Here is a 20,373-nt window from a genome sequence, read left to right as displayed (position 1 = left end):
AGTTGCCAGGTCTATGGGAAAAGATGGAGATTGTCTATGATGAACTCCTTTATATAGGTCCTGTCACCAGCCTCCCTTAAAGATAATCTCCCCTCTTGTATGCCAGATCAAATTCCTTGGGGCCTCATCTGGAAAGTCCTAACCAAGATTATTGCATCAGTCTTTCTGTTTCAGGCCCTTTTTCCTTCTGTTTTATTTTCTTTTTACTTTTAAAATATTTTATTTTTAATTTACTTTATTTTAGGATTCTCTCATCTTATTAAAAAAACTTTCACTTGACCCTGTGGTCACTTTTAAATACTAGCTATTTTCTCTCTTCCCTTTTGATGTTTAAGTTTTTAAATATGTGGTCTATATCTACAGTTTTACATTTTCACCATTAATTCCTTCTCAGTCCCTGAAATCTGGCTCCCATCAACTCGATCCAATTTGATAACAATTTAAGCACCCACTATGTGCCAAGCATTACAAATACAAAAAATGAAAAAGTCCCTGAGCTCAGGGAGTTTACATTTTACTGAGAGAAATCAACACACACAGAAAATCAAATAGAAAGAAAATACAAAGTAATGGTGGGCAGAGGGTGAGGTGAGAGTATGAAAAACTGAAATGGAGGGAAGATCTGGACAGGCCTTGTTTAAAGGTGGTTCTTGAAGTGAGCTCTAAAGGGTTCTTGGGGTTCTAAAAGGCAGAGGGGAGGAGGACAGCAACTTAGCTGGGAGATGGAATGTTCTGTACTGTTGTCAGGAACGATAAGTTGGCTAGTTTGGCAGGAATGTAGGGTAATTGAGGGGGAGGAATGTGAAGTAAGTATAGAAAGATATGTTGGAACCAAATTACAGAGCTTAAATACCAAGCAAAGGAGTTTGTATTTCATTCGACAGGCAATAGGTAGTCACTTGAGCAGGGCAGTCATGTGGTGGTCAGAGCTAGGCTATCCCTACCACTTTGCTAAAATTGCTTCCAAAATTCCATAATCATTTGCTTTTGGTCAAATCTTCTACATCTCCCCACTATTGTTGTTTTTGTTATTGTTCAGTGGGTTTGACTCTTGGTGACCCCTCTTGGGATTTTCTTGGTAAAGACACTGGAGTAATTTTCCTTTTCCTTCTCCAGCTCATTTTACACATGAGGAAACTGAGGCAAACAGGGTGAAGTGTCCTGTCCGTGGCCACACAGCTGGTATTTGAGGACAGATTTGCCCCCCTCTCCCCATTAAATCCCCTCTCTGTTGATGTTTGACTGACATATGATACCTCACCTTCCTCGTTCTCCTGTCTCTCTAGTTTTTTTCATTTTCTTTGCTAATTTCTACTCATTCTTTCAAACCCTAAACTATGAGTGTGTCTAAAAAGTTCATCCTCAACCCTCTGTCCTTCTCCCTTCATATTATTCCTTGAAACATCTCAAGTTCCATCATGGCTTCAATTTTAATTCCCATGTTAAGGATTCTCCCAGTTTCTGTTCTGAGCCTCCATCTTTCACTTGCTAGGGAAGAGGATGCTAGTCCTCAATTTCTACCTGCTAATAAAAGACATTTCTACTTGGAAAAACTATCTTATTCAAAATCATCTCTCATCCAAAATCAGCCTCACTATCTAAATGCAAGATTTTCCCACTGGGTTCAAATAATCAATTGCATTAAAAGTATAAGGAAGAGGAAGCTTCATCATGCCATAATTCATGTGAAAAAAGATCCAGAAATTTTAGATGGCCATGCACTCAACCTCAGGAAATAGTATGATTTGGTTCTTTAACAAACTGATGCAAACTTACGCTATGTTATGGAGGTTTAGTTCAAGGGAGGCAATTTCAACAAGCATTTAAAATACCTAGTATGTGTAAGTAATTGTGGTAGGTCCTGGAACTCAAGAGACAAAAGTCAAACAGTCCTTGTTCTCAAAGAGCTTATATCTGTTGGAAGGAAACATATTCAATGTTCACTCCACTACCCTACATAGACAAGAAGACAGACTTTACTGTGTCGCCTCAGAGGGCAAAACTGGAATCAATGGGTCAAAATTACAAGGAGGAAGATTTTTGCAAAATTTAAGAACTTTCCCATAATTAGAATGTCCCATAAATGGGACAGGTAGCCTGGTGGGTAGTGGTTTCTTTGTCACTGGAAGGGTTCCACATGTCAAAGATGATATAGAGGGGAATGATGTCTTCTTGAGTTGGAGGCTGGTTTAAATGACCTCCAAAGTCCTTTCCAATTTTACAATTCCATTATGCTTTTTGTTTTTTAAATAGATATCTTGAAAATTAATGAAAGTTGTCAAGATTAGAAACCCAAGCCCTACATATTGGAATTATCCTCTCCCCTAACCTCCATCATGGAATAAAAGTACAAATTTTTTAAAAAGAAATACATGTGTGGTAGGAGAGATTATAAAAGTAAATGCAGTATTCATGACTTAGCATTTGCTGTCTTTATGAATATAATAGGCAAGGTTCAATTCCAAGACATATTTTTCCATGTTAGCAAGCAGCAGTTTCCTCTTAAAAACAAATTCTGTAGTATTCCATATTTACATAGTATCACTAGGCTGTTTGCCCATTGCAGTGCAGCCAAAAGCTATAAGCTTTTAATGCCAAGGAACAAAATGCCCACAGCATTATCCTTCCCAAGGGCCAGCTGGGAGACTGGAGCCAAAGGTATTTTTGTTTTTGTTTTTGTCTTTGAATTGAGTATTCCTATAATCAGAAGAGAGGGCCATGATTCTTGGTTTGTGAACTCCTAAGACTGTTACTCTATGACCTAGAACCCAAGGGAACATAACTTCTGGGCTCATTCATAGTCCCTGGAGCCAGTTCTATAGCATAAAGAAAACCAAGATGGTAGAGAAGATTAAGACTAACAGATGGTCACATATTACAGTACATTGCATCCATTTAATACTAGAAATGATGAAACTGGCTCTTCTACACAGCCCATAGCTAGTATGCCATTTTCAAGCAAAATGAATAGAATTGAAATGGAAATACATGTAGCCATTTCAATTATCCATGATTTCACCACTATGGACGCTCCCTTCATTGACACAGATGTTAACCTCTGCCATGTCTTGATAGATAGTTACATAAGTTTCTATGGCTAAAATAATTAATTGTTTGGTAGCCAAAGCCTCTGGTGATTAGCCTCTCTAAATTTAGTTGGGTTGGTCCTTGGATAGCAGCTCTACATTGCTAGACCTATATTCAAATCTTTTCTAAGAATCACTACAACTTGTATTCTCACAAGAATAGCTTTTGAGAACACAGGGTCACCTCTAAGCAATGATGAGGCAGAGAGACCCCTCTCATTTTACACGTGGAGAAACTGAGGCCTAGTCTGGTGAAATGACTTAGCCCAATGTTACCCAGGTAGCAAATGAGAAGAAGTGGGAATTGAATCCAGGTCCTCAAATGCCAAATCCAGCACTCATTTTCTTATAGCACAGTGCAAATGTTTGTTCAAAGAAAAAAATGAGAGAGAGCCCTATAGAAATACAACTTTTCTTAGTGAATAAAAATAAATTTTTTGATATTTTTTCATTATCATTGCATAAGAGAAAACATCTAATAAATCTGAGTTTATCTGAAATATTTTAAAAAATCAAATCAAAGAAAAATATGGGGTTTTTTTTTGGTTGTGTGTGTGTATGTGTGTATGTGTGTGTGAGTGTTTGTATTTTTAAGATTGTTATTCACCAAACTCCTCTACTATTCTGTCTACATAGACTTCAGCGAAACAATATGTAATCAAAAACATTATAGCACAGTGCAAATGTTTGTTCAAAGAAAAAAATGAGAGAGAGCCCTATAGAAATATAACTTTTCTTAATGAATAAAAGTAAATTTTTTGATATTTTTTCATTATCATTGCATAAGAGAAAACATCTAATAAATCTGAGTTTATCTGAAATATTTTAAAAAATCAAATCAAAGAAAAATATGGGGTTTTTTTTGGTTGTGTGTGTGTATGTGTGTATGTGTGTATGTGTGTGTGAGTGTTTGTATTTTTAAGATTGTTATTCACCAAACTCCTCTACTATTCTGTCTACATAGACTTCAACGAAACAATACGTAATCAAAAACATTCTCATTGGTCTAATAGCCAGAACTTCTGGTGCAATAAGCTTTCATCATCACAGGATCTGGATAGGAAGTATAAATTCCTTAAGGCTGTGATCAATGTCCCAGTCCAGGGGCCACAAAAACCTTGACCTTCCCCAAATCTGTCAGTTAGGACCTCTGAGCTGGTCAGTCTTGGTGGGAGTCGTAGTAATGTGGACAAGCAATGTATGCCCTGTTCTAATGTTTTGCTGTGGGCTGGGAGGCAGGGGAAAGAGATTATTTTAGGGCTTTTGAAGCAAAGATCGAACAATAACATAAGCTATGAGAATAGCTACCATCTCTGGGTGGCAGCCCACACAAAAGTCTCATAGGAAGGGAGGCTCTGAGTGTGTTGAAACCTAGACTAAAGAGGTAGAGATTTCTGAGAATGATGTTCCCCTTGATGGTGAGTTACCAATTCATGTTGCTCCACCTAAACCCTGGGACATCACAGCTTCCCTACTTAGGAGAACCAAAATGCAACTGTCAACAACCCAAGGTTGGGGTGGAGGTACAAAAAGTTTGGATTAGTCTATCTGGAGTTTCATTTTTAATTACCAGTCACAGTCATCAATCAAACTCTTGTCACTAGACTGTTTTCCAAAGAAGACGCTCATCACACTATTCTCAATTCTGGTCAAACAGTTTATTCAACAGGTGAGTAAATAAAGACTACTTTGGATTTGGAGTAAACCTTGATTTTTTTTTTTTTAAGACTGGTTTGTGTAACTAAGGGGATGTCATGAGCTCTGAGTGAATGAGCAGAGATATGATTGAGTTTGCTGATAAAAAAAAGTCTCTTTGTTGGTGGTAGTGGGGTTGAAGAGAGGGCAGACAGAGAGACAAGAGAACCAGTTGAGCATCCAGACAAAAGTGCCATAAACTACAAGGGCTAGAGAAGAAAGAACCTTTTCCCTCTGGAGAACATCTTCCTCTGACATAAGAAGCATCTGAAACCATCAGCCCCACGGGAATGATTGGTTGTCTTCATATCCACAAGAAATGATTTCAGGACATATCCCTGAGAGATCATTTCAGGACATTCATTAGACACCCAGGAATAGCTCTTGGCTACAATCACAAGATCCATCACCCAAACACATTCCTCCTCCCTTACCGCTGCAATCCTCTTTTCCTTCTCATCCAAGTTGAGAGACTGGGTCAATGACTGGGAGAATATGCTTACAAACACCAAGTTCTATATAGTTCATTGTTCCTACTTTAGAGCCAGAAAGCTTACTCAGACTATTTATTCTGCTAGGGGCTTACAAAGGTGCACAGTTATTCTCAGTGCCAGCAAGCTAAAGTTAGAGCAGAATTAATCAATATTTACTCTACCTACTACAGGCAGGGCACTGTACTAAGCATTTTGGGAGACATAAAGAACAACTATCAGTCATACCTAGCTAACAGCATAGATGTGTCTTGGAAGAAATTAAGGTTTGAATCTTAAAGGATTGGTAATAAAACACACCTCCCTTCCCTGTACAATACTCATATGGAATGGGGCATGGGCTGTCAGACATGGCTAACATGTTGGCGAGTTTTGTTGAATTGCACTTCTTTTTGTTATAAGAAAGGGTTCTCTTGAGGAGGGGCAGGCAATTACTGGGAAAAGATATGGATCTAAAGAAAAGTATCAACCATTATGTAAAATTAAGTCTTGTTTAAATTCATGCTTTTCTTAGAATTCTAATTGGTTGATATTTGAAGGAAATAATTAAGTTATTGCTACTACCCACAAAAGGATTATCTCTACAATTCTGAAAGTTAGTTGGAGCCATGTAGTGGCACTTATGGGAAACCAACTATTCTGTCAAAGGGGGTGCAAGTGGGGTGAGCAAGACAGCCAAAGAAGAGAGATTTTGGGGAGAGAACTAGCTAGGGTCAGTGCCTAGTTAGCTGGTCTTCTAAAGGAAGATGAAGTTATATCTTCTAAGAGACTTTCATATGATTTCTAGTGGATAAAATATTGACAAAGTAAAAGCTGAGAAATAAAATTTTCCCCCAATTACATCAAAAACTCACAAGTGCCATCATGGATAAGTGACTTTCCCTCTTGGCGGGCCAGTTTCCTTGACAATAATAGCCCAACACTTTTGTTGGGCACAATAATAATAAATTGTTAACATAAAATTATATTATTATATGTGGATTATTAATAGTTTAAAATATTAACTTAATTTTGATCCCTAATTAATGGTCATTGACTGACTAATAGTAATAGATACTTTTATCCCATTTCACAGTTGACAAAGTACCTTCCTCTAAAGAACCATGCCGAGATAGATACTGCAAGCATCATTATTATTTTTGTTTTAGTATTTATTGTAATAATTATTGTCATTATTACTTTATGGATGAGGAAACTGAGATTCACTAAAGCTAAATGAGTTGTCCAGTACCACACAGGTAGCTGCAGACACCAAGACTCAAAACCCAGTTTACTGATTATAGGGTCCCTTGTTGAGGATGTTGTGGAAGAAAATCCAGTCACCTCTAAGCTCCCTCTCAGTATCCAGTATGCTAGCATTATTTCACTTTTGTCTTTCTCTCTCCAGAGCCTAGCACAAAGCAGGTGTTTGATAAATATTTGTTGGCTGATAAATTATGGTTTGATGACTACAAAACCAGTGCTCTCTCCACTAGGAAAAATAATATGGCATGGTAGAGAGATTACTGCACTTAGAGTTAGGTTAGCTTGGATTCAAATCCTGCCTCAGACAGTCATTTGCTGTGTGGTGTTGGGCAAGTCTTTTAACTTCTCAGCCCCAGTTCCTTATCAGTGAAACAAGGGGGCTGGACTCAGTGGCCTCTGAGTTCCTTTCTGTCTCTAGATTTGTGAACCTATAATCCAAGGCTTCCCCACGGGATCAGTTTCTATAAATTTCAGGGAAGACAAATGCTAGATACTAGCCACAAAGGAGTGTTCATTTTTCAAAGGGAAGGGGAGGGGGCCAACATAAAAAGAGCTTGTGCATATGGACCAATACCTAATATCTCTAGAGAATTCACTGTCTTCTTCCTCAAATTTACACTCAGACTGAACTACCTTTTTTGGTCATTTAGTCGTAGAGGGGAAAAAAACGTCTGTGCTAGTCATTTTCACCCAGCATAACATCTGGTGGTGGAAATAGGGTGTGGAGGAAGAGGTAAAAGGTAGGAGGAGTGAAGCAAATGTCAATGTTCCACTGAAATGCAGGTCCCTGGATGGACTCATCCTACCCAACTGCTACAACTTTACTGATACGTCTGCATGTCCCCTCAGGGACTGATGGCACAGAGCCTTTAGAAGTTATTGCAGCAGATTACTTCCTGGTGACCAGAGGACTGCTTCCTCTGCAAGGTCACTGAGCAATGCTTCACCAAGTTCTTTGGAAGACTCCATGTATGCATAGCATTGGGAACTGACCAGGGCCACTAAACACCCAGATCACCCTACTCTCTGTTCATCCATCCACCTAACCATCATGGTCCACTGCACACAACACTGTGAGAAAACAGTTATCTGTCACTCAACCAGGCCTTTTAAGTCAGGAGGCAGAAACAAGAGATGTTCTTTGTCTCCCCCTCCTTTCCTTCTTCCTCTCTTTCAGAAGTTAGGACGTTCACCCAGAGAAAGAAACAGAATACTCAAGCTGGAATGGATATTTAAAAAATCTAACTCCATCATATGACAAATGAGGAAACTCCAAGATTAGACCCTGAGTAGAGAGGTTCTCTTAGGAATAAAAAGAAAGAAGGAGAGGAGGAGAGGAGGGAGTAAGGAAAGGAGAGAGGAAAAAAAAGAAAGAAAAAAGGAAGGGAGGAAGGAAAGAAAACAAGGAAGAAAGGAAGGAAGGAAGGAAGGAAGAAAGGAAGGAAGGAAAGAAGGAAGGAAGGAAGGAAGGAAGGAAGGAAGGAAGGAAGGAAGGAAGGAAGGAAGGAAAAAAGGAAGGAAGAAAATGTAGACTATATGCAGTCAAGACAACTTGAATTTTCTTTGAACTGACCCATTTGGTTTCTATGTATGACTGTGAAGGAGTAAATCTTGTTCGTGCTTTGGACCAGCTGATATTCACTGTAAGTAAGGGGTGAGGAGGACAACTGAGTGGCACAGTGAATACAGTGTAGTTCTTAGAGTCATATTCTAGAGTTCAAATCTGGCTTCAGACATTAGTAAGTTGTATGATCCTGGGCTAGTCACTTAACCCTGTTTGCCTCAGTTTCCTCATCTATCAAATGAACTGGAGAACGAAATGGCAAACTACTCCAGTATTTTTGCCAAGAAAACCTCAAATGAGGTCATGAAGAGTTGGCTATGACTGAAAAACGAGCAAAAGGGCTGAAGAATAGTAATAAGAAGAGTGTCCTAACTGTGTCTATGGGAACACCAACAGATCATCTAACCATGTGTTGGTTCCCCCAGTAGAATGTGAGCTCCTTGAAGGCAGGGACCACCTGTTTTTCTAGAACTATAGGGCTCTGTACATAGTAAGCTCTTAAGAAATACTTTTAAAAAAATTATTCATCCATCAAATAGGGGGTGGTCTTTCCTTAAGAATTTAGCTATCAATAAAAATAGCTAGAATTTATATAGTGCTTTTAAGGTCTATAAAATATTGTATATGTGTTATCTCTGGTTTTATTATCTCCATATTACAGAGGAAGAGACTGAGGCTGGAAGAAATCAAGTCACTTGTCCACAGTATATGTCTGAGATAAGATCCCTCAAAATCCAGTGCTCTTGTCCACTGATAGCTACCTCACACTAAGAACACATCAATTCTTCCTCTAATATAAATCCTCCAAAACAGAGTATCAAAATTTGAGCCATAAATGGCAGGATAAAGGATTAGGTGTCTCAAGAGTAACCAGAGTGAGAGGGTAAGAAATGATCACAAGCTGTAAAATGATGGATTTTGACCTCAGAAATCATGAGTCTTCTCCCTTCATTTTACAGATAAGGTAACTCAGGCTTGGAAGAGGTTAAGTGGTTTTCCCAAGGTCAACACAGGTAGGAAGTAACCAAGGCCAAGAGAAGCGCTGAAGTTCTTTGATTCTGGGTCCAGAGCTCATTCCACTTCACATGGCCTCTCCATCATTCAGTTATCCAATGGATTAGGCAAGGGATGTGTGGAGAATTATCACTCTTGGCTATTTATAGTACGTATTAGAACCTCTGCCTCCCTGGAGAGAGGAAAAGGTTATCTAATGGAAAGGTGGGCTATAGAAATGCTAATTTCACAACTCAGTAACAGGGAAAAATAGCCAGTGACAAGACAGCTGGTGCCTAGGAGCCAAGGACAGAGATGGTGAGAAAAAAGGAAGCTGATTATATTTGGCTACAGGAGGGGCTACAATGGTCAACTGGGAAAGCATCTGCTAACCAAGGGAAATCCCTCCAAGCCAAGCCGGAGATCCTAGTGGAAGGAGAGATTTGCCACTTAAGAAAGAAAGGTCAGACCTAGCCCGGGAAGGAGGGAAGCAGAATCCAGGCAATTCTGGGAGAAAGGAGCTTCAAACAAAAATCTTAGGGTTACAACTAGAACCCAGCAGGCTCCTCTCAGGATTCACTCATCTCAGAGGAGTCCAGTGAAAAAGGGACAGTGTTCTCTGGTGACAGCCCAGGGGGTGAAGTAGAGAGAAAAACTATTAAACCCTCATTATTTTGGACTATAAGCCAAGGAATTCCCTCACAATGTAGTTCAGGTAGCCTTGCCATCCACAGGTGTGCACTGCCGAGAACCCACTATTGAGAAGGGGAAGGAGGGAAAATCCAAAACAGAAGGCTCAAGTCTTGATGTTGATGGCTAAGGAAACCAAACCTCTGAGTCTTTCAGTGGCTGCAGCAGAAAAGGCAAGAGTCAACCAAGGGGAAAACTTCTGTTTGGGAATGCCCTGCCCTATTTCACCCAGGTTGCTTTTAATATGGAAGGAGAGCTTGCCACAAAATATCCTTTTTCATTAAACTCTATTAGCTTCGCAAATGCACCTTGAGCAGGGGTCCATGAAACAGTGATTGTGCTAGTTCAGGAAAAGAAAGAACTAAGTGGGAGGGAAAGAAAACTGATTTTTCTTCAACTAAAATATATATATGTATATATATATATGTATATATATACACACACACACACATATATATATATATATACACATACATTTAAAGGAAGAACACTGTCTGAGCTCCTAGAGTATAGAAAGTTATTCCATAAAGGTACTAGGGACTGCAGCAATTCATATTTTCCTGGTGGGGAAACCCAGGATACAAGAATCTAGGCAGTCAGGGTCCACTTTCTGGGTCCTTTAAATCATTCCATTAAGTGCTGATGTTCTCACTGAAGTACTGACAACTTGTTCACTCACCCTGTGTGGGAGGAATGATTGACACCAAATCAATGTACAGGAAAAATTTCACTTGACCTTACTTTTTTTTAAAGCCACAAAACTCCAACCTACCTTCAAACAAGTGACCCCTCCCTCCTACCACCCACCCCACTGAGAATGTTTTCCTTCCTCAACTATCCCTAGTTCCCTTCAGGGCAAAAAACTCAAGTTTTTGTTGTTGAATTGTTTTGGACTCTTCCTGATCCCATCTTCTTGGCAGAGATACTGGAGTGGTTTCCTATTTCCTTCTCTAGCTTGTTTTACAAATGAGGAAACAGAGGCAAACAGGGTTAAGTGACTTGACCAGGGTCACACAGCCAGCAAGTGTCTGAACTCATGAAGATGAGTCTTTCTGATTCCAGGCCCAGTGCTCCATCCTCTGCGCCACCCAGCTGCCCGGTAAAGCTCAGTTATCTCTTTCTACAAGTCTTTTCCTATTAGCCTATCCTTAGAAGGTGTCCCAAAAGTCTTGGTGAAATTTTAAGTTTCTATAGCTCAAAATTGCACTAAGACTTTGGGGACAATCTTTATTTTGTTTTACTTATCTGTATTTTGCCCTTAGCCCTGTGGAATGGAAACTGCTTGAGGCAGAGGCAGTTTCTTCTTTTTTTTAGGCTGGGGGGAGGGGGAAGAGGCTTTGAATGCAGAGCAGCTAAAAGAGTGCCTGCCATCTAATAAGCCTTAAATAAATGCCTGTTGAACTGAATCAAAAACCACATCAACTCACTTGGATCAGTAAATATTTCTCATCCAGACAGTAAAAGGCAAATCCCTGGAATCTTTTCCATTGAGGGGCTAAGGTACACCACTGCAATAGGAGCTGGTAACTAGAAATGCAGAGTAAGAGTGAACTGTGGAAATCAGAAGGCATGGGTTCTAGTCCTTAACATATGACCTTGGAGCTATGTTGCACACCAAGGCACCAAGACTCCATTTCTCCATCTGTCAAAAAGGAATTAATGCCTGGCTTCCAGCAAGCTCATGGGACACTGCAGATGAATGACAATGGCTCTCAAGTACTTTTAGTTCCTTAGAAAAGAGGCACAAGATAAGTCCCACATACTATTATTATCCTCAGGAGGAATGCCAAGTGGAAAGCTAGCTGTGAGACTAACCACCCCCCTGCCCCTACCCCTTCATCCTCCACTCTCTGGAAAACAGACCAGAAGTGTAAACGAAGGAAGCCCTTTAGCAAAGTGTCATTTTTGACCAATCACAATAACTCTGGTGGGAATTAGTTTTAATTAACCAGCATATGCTTTGAGCAGGTTTTGTGGAAATTGGTCATATAACATTTATGAAAACACTCACTGTTTCATTGAGAACACAGTGGAGGATATGAAAGAAATGCCAGAAATAGGTCAGAAACTCAGTAGGGTCACTTTCCATCTCTCCCTTACTCCCAAACAAGAAGCTAAAGGGATCTTTCCAAAATCACAAAGATCAAGATTTCAAACCTGATGACAACATTTGGAACTGCTGTTGGAAGCACTGGGTAAGGGAGGGCTAGAAGTCATGTATGGCTACCAAAATGCAAGGTAGTAGTGAAAAAGGAGGGGTAGGTAGGTGGTGCAGCAGAGTACCAAGTCTGAAGTCAAGAAGATCTGAGTTCAAATCAGACCTTAATAAGCTGTGTGACCATGGATAAGTCACTTAACCCCTACTTGCCTCAGTTCCTCATCTATAAAATGGGGACACACTGGGGAAGGAAATGACAAACTACTCCAGGATCTTGGCTGGAAAAAACCCCATGGACTAGAGTCAGACATGACTGAACAAGAAGAAATGAAAAAGGAGGCAAAACTCTACTACTAACTACTGAGAGACCTTATGTAAGTCATTTCCCCTCCGGACCTCATTTTCCTCATCTGACAAAATGAGGTGGTGGGACTAAATGATCTTTATAGTTCTAAAATTCTCTCCACTCAAATGGCTATCTGTTTCCTGAATGATTACAATAGTCTCCTAATTGGTCCCTCTGCCTTCAGTTTACCTTTCACACAACCAACAAATTAATATTCCTCAAGCACAGAAATGATTAGCTTATTCTCCTGCCCCAGAAACTACCATAGGTCCTAACTGCCTCTAGGATTAGACTTAACTGACTGGCATCTAAACCCCTTCACAATCTGGTGCAGACCTATCTTTCCAGACTGATATCACATTATTCCCTCTTATGAACTCAGATCCAGTTAATCTGGTCTCCCTGCTGTTTCTACATACACAACATTCCATATCCATGTCCTTGACTTGGCTCATGTTCTCACCCCTGCTCTCCCTCCCCAGCTAAGCCTCTTAGAATCTCTGTCACCCTTTAAGGCTCAGCGTCCCTGTTATGGCCTCAGGCTCTCCTCACCTGCCTCCGAATTATTTCATATACTTTGTTTATCTATGTGAGTGTTCATTTTCCCCCAATGGAATATAAGCTTCTTGAGGACAGACACATAGTAGCTGCTTAATAAGTACTTCTTGAATTGAATAATCCTACATAAATTCCATTGAAACATGTTATGACACAGTCTAAGAGAAAACAGAGCTAAAAGAAAACCTCTCTGGTGACCACACAAAAAAAATATTCAGTATGACTCATTGGCTGAGAAGCTTGCAACCCAAAACAGAGGTATAACTTAAGAGAGTGTTGTTATTCAGTCATTTTCAGCCATGTCCAACTCTTCCTGCTCTCTTTTGGGGTTTTCTTGGCCAAGATACTGGAGTGGTTTGCCATTTCCTTTTCCAGCTTGTTTTACAGGTGAGGAAACCAAGGCAAAAAGGGTTAAATGACTTGCCCAGGATCCCACAGTTACTTAGTGTCTGAGGTCAAATTTGAACGGAGGTCAAATTTGAACTCAGGTCTTCCTGACTCCAGGCCCTGCACTCTATCCACTACACCAACTAGCTGCCCTTAAGAGTGACTGCAACTTAGGTCAAGATCTTCGCTCCCTAAACCTATCCCCTTGCCCAGAATCCTGGAACCCTGGGTTACAGAATCCAACCATGGATAAAGTACCACTTCTTCAGTCCACTCCTTCTAATTAAATAAAAATTACAAAGTAGGATTGATGATACTGACTGGGGGCAAGGATCTTAAAGGTTCCTTCAAGGTTCCTTAAAATTCTATAAAGATAAGGTAGTACCAGTGGTTGAAAGAGCATAGAAGTGAGCTGGGATGGCCTGCGTCCCATCGCTTGAAGTCATCCCACTAACTCTTGGTTTCTGTCTAACTTCCAATTCACCGTGGGACTGGAAATGTTCATTTCTCTCCTCCCTGTCTCCTTTTCTCCAGTTGGCAAAATGCCTTTTGGAAGCAGTAATGAGGAATAACTATGTTTAGCTTGCAGAAGAGACAACCTGAAGACATTCGGGCAGGAGGAATGATAGCTGTCTTTAGGTATTTGAAAGACATGAAAGAGAGATTAGACATCAAGAAGATGTTTCAATGGAATTTATGTAGGATTATTCAGTTCAAGAAGTACTTATAAAGCAGCTACTAAGTGTCTGTCCTCAAGAAGCCTAATGTTAAGCCCTAGAGGGAAGAGCTGGGGTCAATGCATACAAGGAAGGATATTTTTGCCCCAGTTTAGTGGGGGATGGCGAATAGGGGGAGATACCTTGGAAATCAAAGATGTCTCCAAGTAAAAGGGGCTGCTTTGGTCAGCAAGAGGCCTTTAAGCCAAGGTTGGGGATCACTGCTCTAGAGCTGGAAAGAGGCCTTAAAAGTCACTTAGTCCCAACTCTTCATTAAACAGATGAGAAAAGAAGTCCAGAGTTAAATGACTTGCCCAAGGTCACACAGCGAGATATGGGAGATGGTATTTCTTCTCAGTTAAGGGAGGGACAAGATGATCTTCACGCCTTTCCAACTTGGAGATTTGATACTGAATAACTTAGGAAGACTGAAGAGTCCTTATCCTTAGCTCCAATCCAAAACATAACCCTCATCTTCTTACCCATGAGTTACCTTACAAGAAAGATTGTTCAAGAGTCTACAAACCCACAAGCTAAGGGATCTTTTAAATATTTTGTTATTTGAATTAACAGTGATATCAGACCCAACACCAGTTTTAGATACGAAAAATAATTTGTTTTACCATATAGATTACTCCCTAATTCTTCTCTATCATTTGTATAGTGCTTTAAAGTGATCTACCAATTTTTTTTGAGTCTCATAATAATCCTATATCACCAACATGATTTGTGCTATTATCCTCCCCAGAAGGGTAAATTGAAGCAGAAGTATTAATGGACTTGCCCATATGCATACATCTGCTAGGAGGGAGCATTTGAATCTGAATCTTTCTGACTCCAAAAATACTATTCTTCCATAGAGCATTCTTAAGAAGTGGAATTGACCGTTTCTTGAGAAGTAAAGCTACATTAAGGATACCATATCCACAAAACTCTTCCCCTGAAAGCCTTCACTTACAGTACCTCTTCCTTACAAGCCACAAAGCAGATTTTATTTATTTTCACAACCAGGCATGGAGCTCCCCACATGAGCCACTCTCTCACATTTCCCTCTTTTCCATCTGGGTGGTAAGTATGCATTCATCAGATTAAACAGCAGTGGGGTGTAAGAGTGGTCTGTTCCAGCCCAACCTACCAGCTACTAAACCGTCACCAAGTGAAACGACCCTAAGACAGATTCACTTACCTGATAGGAGATGCCATCCTTCCGGGTATTCAGCCCAATCTCATCCATAGATGGGGTGCTCATCATCACCTCAGTCATGTCAGCTGATCTCAGATAATCAGGGCTGCCAAGAGATAAGAGGTTCAAAATGAAATGACAGTGATAGTTCCCACTCTTCAGGCCACACTGCTCTATCACGAGCTGTCTGGCAATGGGATGAGAGGTCAAAGGATCATGGATTGAGGCAGCATGGTACAGAGATAGAGCAGTAGACTAGGAGTCAGGAAGATGAGTTCAGATCATCAAGACATTTACAAGCTGTGTGTCCCTGGGAAAGTCACCTCTCTGTGCCTCAGTTTCCTCCTTTGTCAAATGAGGAAGTTGGAGTTGATGTCTTCGAGAGGCGATAAGCGGCACAGTGGGTTGATTGCTGGGCATGGAGTCAAGAAGACCTGGAACCTAACACTAGCTATGTGACTCTGGGCAAATCACTTAATCTCTACCTCAGTTTCCTCAAATGTAAAATGATGTGATAATAATTCTACCAGTACTGTTGCAAGCACGGAATGATATAATAATTGTAAAGAGCTTAGAACAGTATCTGATACATGTAGGCTTAAGGTTTGGTTGCCCTTCTCTCTCTAAGGTCCATTCTAGCTCCAGATTTAGGATTTCAAGCTGAAAAAGACCCTGTAAGTTCAACTTCTTCATCTGAACAAAAGCTCAAAGAGGTCAAATAACTTAACTAAATTTACCTCAATTCAGTAAGTGCTAAGTATAAATCCAGCCACTTTGGAGTTCTGATGATCACAACACTCTTGGGGGAAGAGGTAGAGTGAGGAAGGAGGAATGCTTAAACCCTTGAATAGCTGATCTCTTGACCATCGGCCACTCATGGGTCTGATAAAAGGTATTCAAAGACAAATTCCTTTTTTTCTCCTTCCTGAATGTACTGAGTCTTTACAAATAATTGGAGAATCTCAGATCACAAGATTCAGAAAAGAGATCTTAAAAGTCATCTAGTCCAGCCCCTCCCATTTACCAAGGAAGAAAGTGAGGCCAGAGAGAAGAAATAATTTACTAAAAGTCAAAGAGGTAGTAAGTAACAGAGGAAAGGACTCAAATCAGAGACCTCTGGCTCCAAATTAATTCCCCCTTCCCCCCACTGGGCCATCTATATCCATGTTCCCTGTCTGGTTTCATTACATCTTAGGAATGGAAGGCACCAGGAGTTATTTCATCTCTCTCTAAACTATCTCAACTAACTTGCTTCCTTGCAATGCTTTTATTGTTATTAACAATGATGAGGATGATGACAAAAGTACAAAACTGTCATTTTATAAAAAGACTCATCGGAGTGATGTCTATCCCTTTCTCCCACATGTGTAGAGACAAGTTTCAGATATGAAGGCTTTCAGAATTTCTTCATAGTTCCCGGTGCCTCTAAATTGAAGCATGTCCTATCTACACCCTGGATGGGTCGGTACCATTCCAAACTTCACATTGGTCAATGCCTCCTTTTCTAACCTCAAATACAGCCCTGGCCAGCTCAGTACCAGTAAGGCACCAAGTACATTCACAGCCTTAATGACTGCCTGGCTCTGCCTGCACCAGGCATTTTCAAAAGGACAAAGCAGCCAAAGAAGCATTTCCATACCCCAAGTGTGAACTTTGAACACACAGGGTAGTCAAGGGCATAGGACTCTGGGAGTCAATGTCCATTCCCATATTTCATAGGGAGTATGCCTTCCATACATACCTCAGCACCTTCACTCATCTTCACTATCTCACACATGCACACAAAAAATAACACTAAATACATGGGAGGCAGAGCTTGAAAGGAAACAAAAGCTGTCTCCTTGCCATAAATACTAAGGTGTGGGCATATTTTTTCCAGAAATTAATGCTTCTCTCCACTGAAAACGAGATAGATTAGTCAACACTGACTTGATAGCCTACTTGGATTCTCATTAGTCGAAGTCAGTGAAGGCAGTTGGGTAAGCTTGAGATGAGAAGTAGGGGATGGGGGCATGAGGAACCCATCAGTTATTCTCATCCTGAGTCCAGCAGCCACGCCCCGCTTAAAGGGACACTGACTTCTCCAGGGGCATCAAGTTCATCTCTCTATAGAGAGTCGGACTGGGGACCCAGGGAGGGGTAGCATTCAGCTATCCAGATCCCTTGCTTGCCCCAAGTCCAAGGTCCTTCCCTGGGACCCCTCCCAGTAAACTGATTCTCAACACTGGGGGTGGAAGGGGGTGGGTGGTGGTGGTGGTGGAGAGAAAGACCTGGAGCTGCCTCAGATTTGCAGCCCAGTGGTTGGGGCCTTTCCCTGCTTATCGCTGAGGTCTGGGGCTACAGCTGTGAAAAGTGGAGAGGAAAAAGCTGCAAACTTTCCAGCTCCATCTCAGCTTAGCAGCTTCAGGCTAGCTGCAAGCGGCTACCTTCACCCTTCTGGCTCGGTACACGCAAGTCCGCCTTGCCAGGAAACAAACACTGGGTTGGGGCCCAGGGTTCCTCTAGAAGCTTCTGTTTCTCACACGTGGGAACAGGTTTTGCAGGCATCAAGCTCACTCTCCTTGGCACCCCCTCCCCAACCCGGGGGAGATGCTAAATGTTTGCTCGAATCCAGCAGGAAGGAAGCAAGCTCGGAGCCCCTGCAGGAGGTCGACTCTGAGGCCTGGCTCGGCAAACCACACAGCTCCTCCTCCGCACCTCGCAATCTGCACAGTCCCTCCACTGCTAAAGCCCCAGACCTTCAGGGATCTTCACACATCCACCCCCATTAGTCCAGCCCCCTGCCCCTGGGCATCTCAATAGACTCCCAACAATCCAGCATCACCGCCCTAGAGATCTCAACACACCCCCATCGGTACAGTCCCTAAGGACCTCCAAACCCGCCCTCATCAGTGCAGCCTCTCTCCTCAGTCCACGTCCCCCCGCACCTCCCCAACCCTTGAATCCATCCCAGGGTGCTGGTTTGTGTTTTCCCCGCTCCCCTTTCTTGCTGCTGGGACTTGATCAGCTGCTTTCCCCCCTTCCTAGTCAAGTCGAGTGGTTTTCAAAGGCACTTCTCTTTGAAAGGAGGGGAAAGCAAAGCGATGGGGTCAAAAGAATGCAGCGTTCCTCGCAGGGTGTGCGGGGAGAAGGCGCGCACACACGCGCACACTCGAGCGCGCACACACATATTGTACCACCACTATCCCCACTATCACCACCACCACCCCATTCCCCTCCAGCCCGTCCATAGGGGGCTCTCTTCTCATCCAACACCCAGAACCACAGTAGCCATCACAGCACCCTCTGAAGCCCACCCATCTCCAGCACTCTACATCAAGACTTGCATGCAAACCACAGGAAAAACGCGGGGTTGGAGAGGGGTGGGTGGGCGGAGAATGAGAGGGAGAAGGGCAGCGGAGAAAATAAGAGAGGAAGACGGGGAAAGACTGTCTCCGTTCCCCAAATCAAGCAACACTCACGAGATTCTAAAATCAATCCTCATTTGAGGAGGGGGCGTTTGGAGCACAGAACTGAGTGGGGAGGTTATTGGTCACGTTTGTTACACCCTCTCCCCCATCAGTACCCCCAGCCATCATGCACTTATGCGAAGCCTCCAAGTTCACTGTCTTTGTCTGGTTTCTCTCAATAGGTTCCAGGGCGCTTAAGTCCTCCAAAACCCCCGACAAACACACACGTCTCCCTTAGGTGCGACTTCGGCATTTAGCTGAATGATCGCCAGGAAAGGAGAACTGCCCCTCCTCATTAAGGCACAGCACTCAGTAGTCACTGTACCCCAAAGGGACCGACTCTGGGAGGAGATGACAAGAGCCTCTGGCTTAGACCCCATCGTACGACAGACACCAAGGGTAAAGAATGAATACTCACCAGTGTATGGGGAAATATACAGACATGAAGTCCTAAGGGAGGCTGACCCACACCCTTGGATATTTAAAAAACGGTCCCCGGGCCAGTAGAAAGAGGGCACTGCAGTGGCCCAGTGCCCAGCAGTTTTCTCGAGCTTTTAGGGGCAACGAAGGTTTTAACCGTCCCGGGACACCCCGTCCGGAGGGCAAGATATCAGGCACACAGGGTCCCACCGCTCTCAACCACCACCCGGAGGAAAGGCTAGCAAGCAGACGTGCCGATCCCCTTCCCAAAGAGCTCTCAGCCCCACAAAGAGCCTGGGAAGCCCTATTTATAGGAGCGGGGGGGGGCGGGTCTTGGGCCCCAGAGGCCCCGCCTTCCCTCCCCCCCACAACTGGAATAACGTCACCAAAATCATGAATGGTTTTGTAGCTGCGAGCTAGTGCCTGCGGCTCCGCTCAGCTCCTCAGAAGGGCCCTGGTTTGCTGCAGCTCCCCCCTTCCCTCCCTGCTCCCCCCCCACCCCTTCCCGCGCACGCACTCACACACACACACACACACACACACACACACACACACACACACACACACACACACACACACACACACACACACACACTGTCACGCACACATTGACCCCCCTCCTCCCTGCATGTCGCTGGCTGATTCTGCGGCTGTATGTCTCCCTATCACAAATCCAATCCGCTCCATTCCTTCCCCCATCCAAAGTAAGCTGTCCCCTTTGGGTTCCTAGAGAGGGGGTGAGAGATCTCTGAACGTAGGAAGGAGAGATGGGGTGGAATGGGAAAGGGGGGGGAGTGCGAAGACTGTACGTGAGTGGAATCCTAGTCCTTTAGTGCATATGGACATGCATTTCAATGCAAATGAGCCGTGCTTTAAAAGCAGAGCCCTCCCACCCCCAACTCCGCATCCATTCATTGAAGCTACCCCCACCCCCCACCCTGCCCTGGCCCCGATAGCTGGCATCTGCATCCACGCCTTTGCCTAGCCTATTGCTGCCCACCTACATCCCGCGCCCAAGGTTTGGGCACTAGACAGAGTCCAGGCAGTCCTGGAGGGTAGCCCTCTTTGGAAGCCTCCTCTGGACCCGAGTCCCTCCGAACCCGCCCCTTCCCCAGCCCGCCAGCCTCCCAAGCCCAGAGCTGTTCTGTTCTATTTCAGGCGAGCGACCCTGGCTATGAGCCCCGAGCCCAGTAGAAACAATCTGTAGAACGGCGACCCGAAGTTGTGTGATTTCTGAAGGATCGGTTTCAGTCTCTGCTGTTCGCGGAGGGTCCCTCTCACTCAAATGTGTTGGACTAGATATCCATGCACATTCATGCCTGCATGAATACCTATGTGCGTATACTTGTGCATAAATAAATGTCTACGCACACACAACATACATGCATATAT

The 20,373-nt window shown here is 42.8% G+C and overlaps 1 protein-coding gene across 1 annotated transcript in view; it reads right to left on the bottom strand.

Annotated features, from left to right (window-relative positions):
- Positions 1-19,267, bottom strand: part of LBH (LBH regulator of WNT signaling pathway) — a 30,652-nt gene extending 11,385 nt beyond the window's left edge. Inside the window, exons 1-2 of the mRNA XM_072634102.1 lie at positions 18,980-19,267; positions 15,116-15,218 (exon numbers count right to left, since the gene is read on the bottom strand). Coding sequence (XP_072490203.1) covers positions 15,116-15,218; positions 18,980-19,005 — 129 coding nt within the window. The 5' untranslated portion in view covers positions 19,006-19,267. The remainder of the gene's footprint in view (positions 1-15,115; positions 15,219-18,979) is intronic.
- Between the last annotated feature and the right edge of the window lie 1,106 nt (positions 19,268-20,373).

Source organism: Notamacropus eugenii, chromosome 1 (assembly GCF_028372415.1).
Source record: "Notamacropus eugenii isolate mMacEug1 chromosome 1, mMacEug1.pri_v2, whole genome shotgun sequence".
Classification (NCBI taxonomy): domain Eukaryota; kingdom Metazoa; phylum Chordata; class Mammalia; order Diprotodontia; family Macropodidae; genus Notamacropus; species Notamacropus eugenii.
Note: the sequence above shows the minus strand (reverse complement) of the source record. Positions and strands in the feature narration are given on the sequence as shown.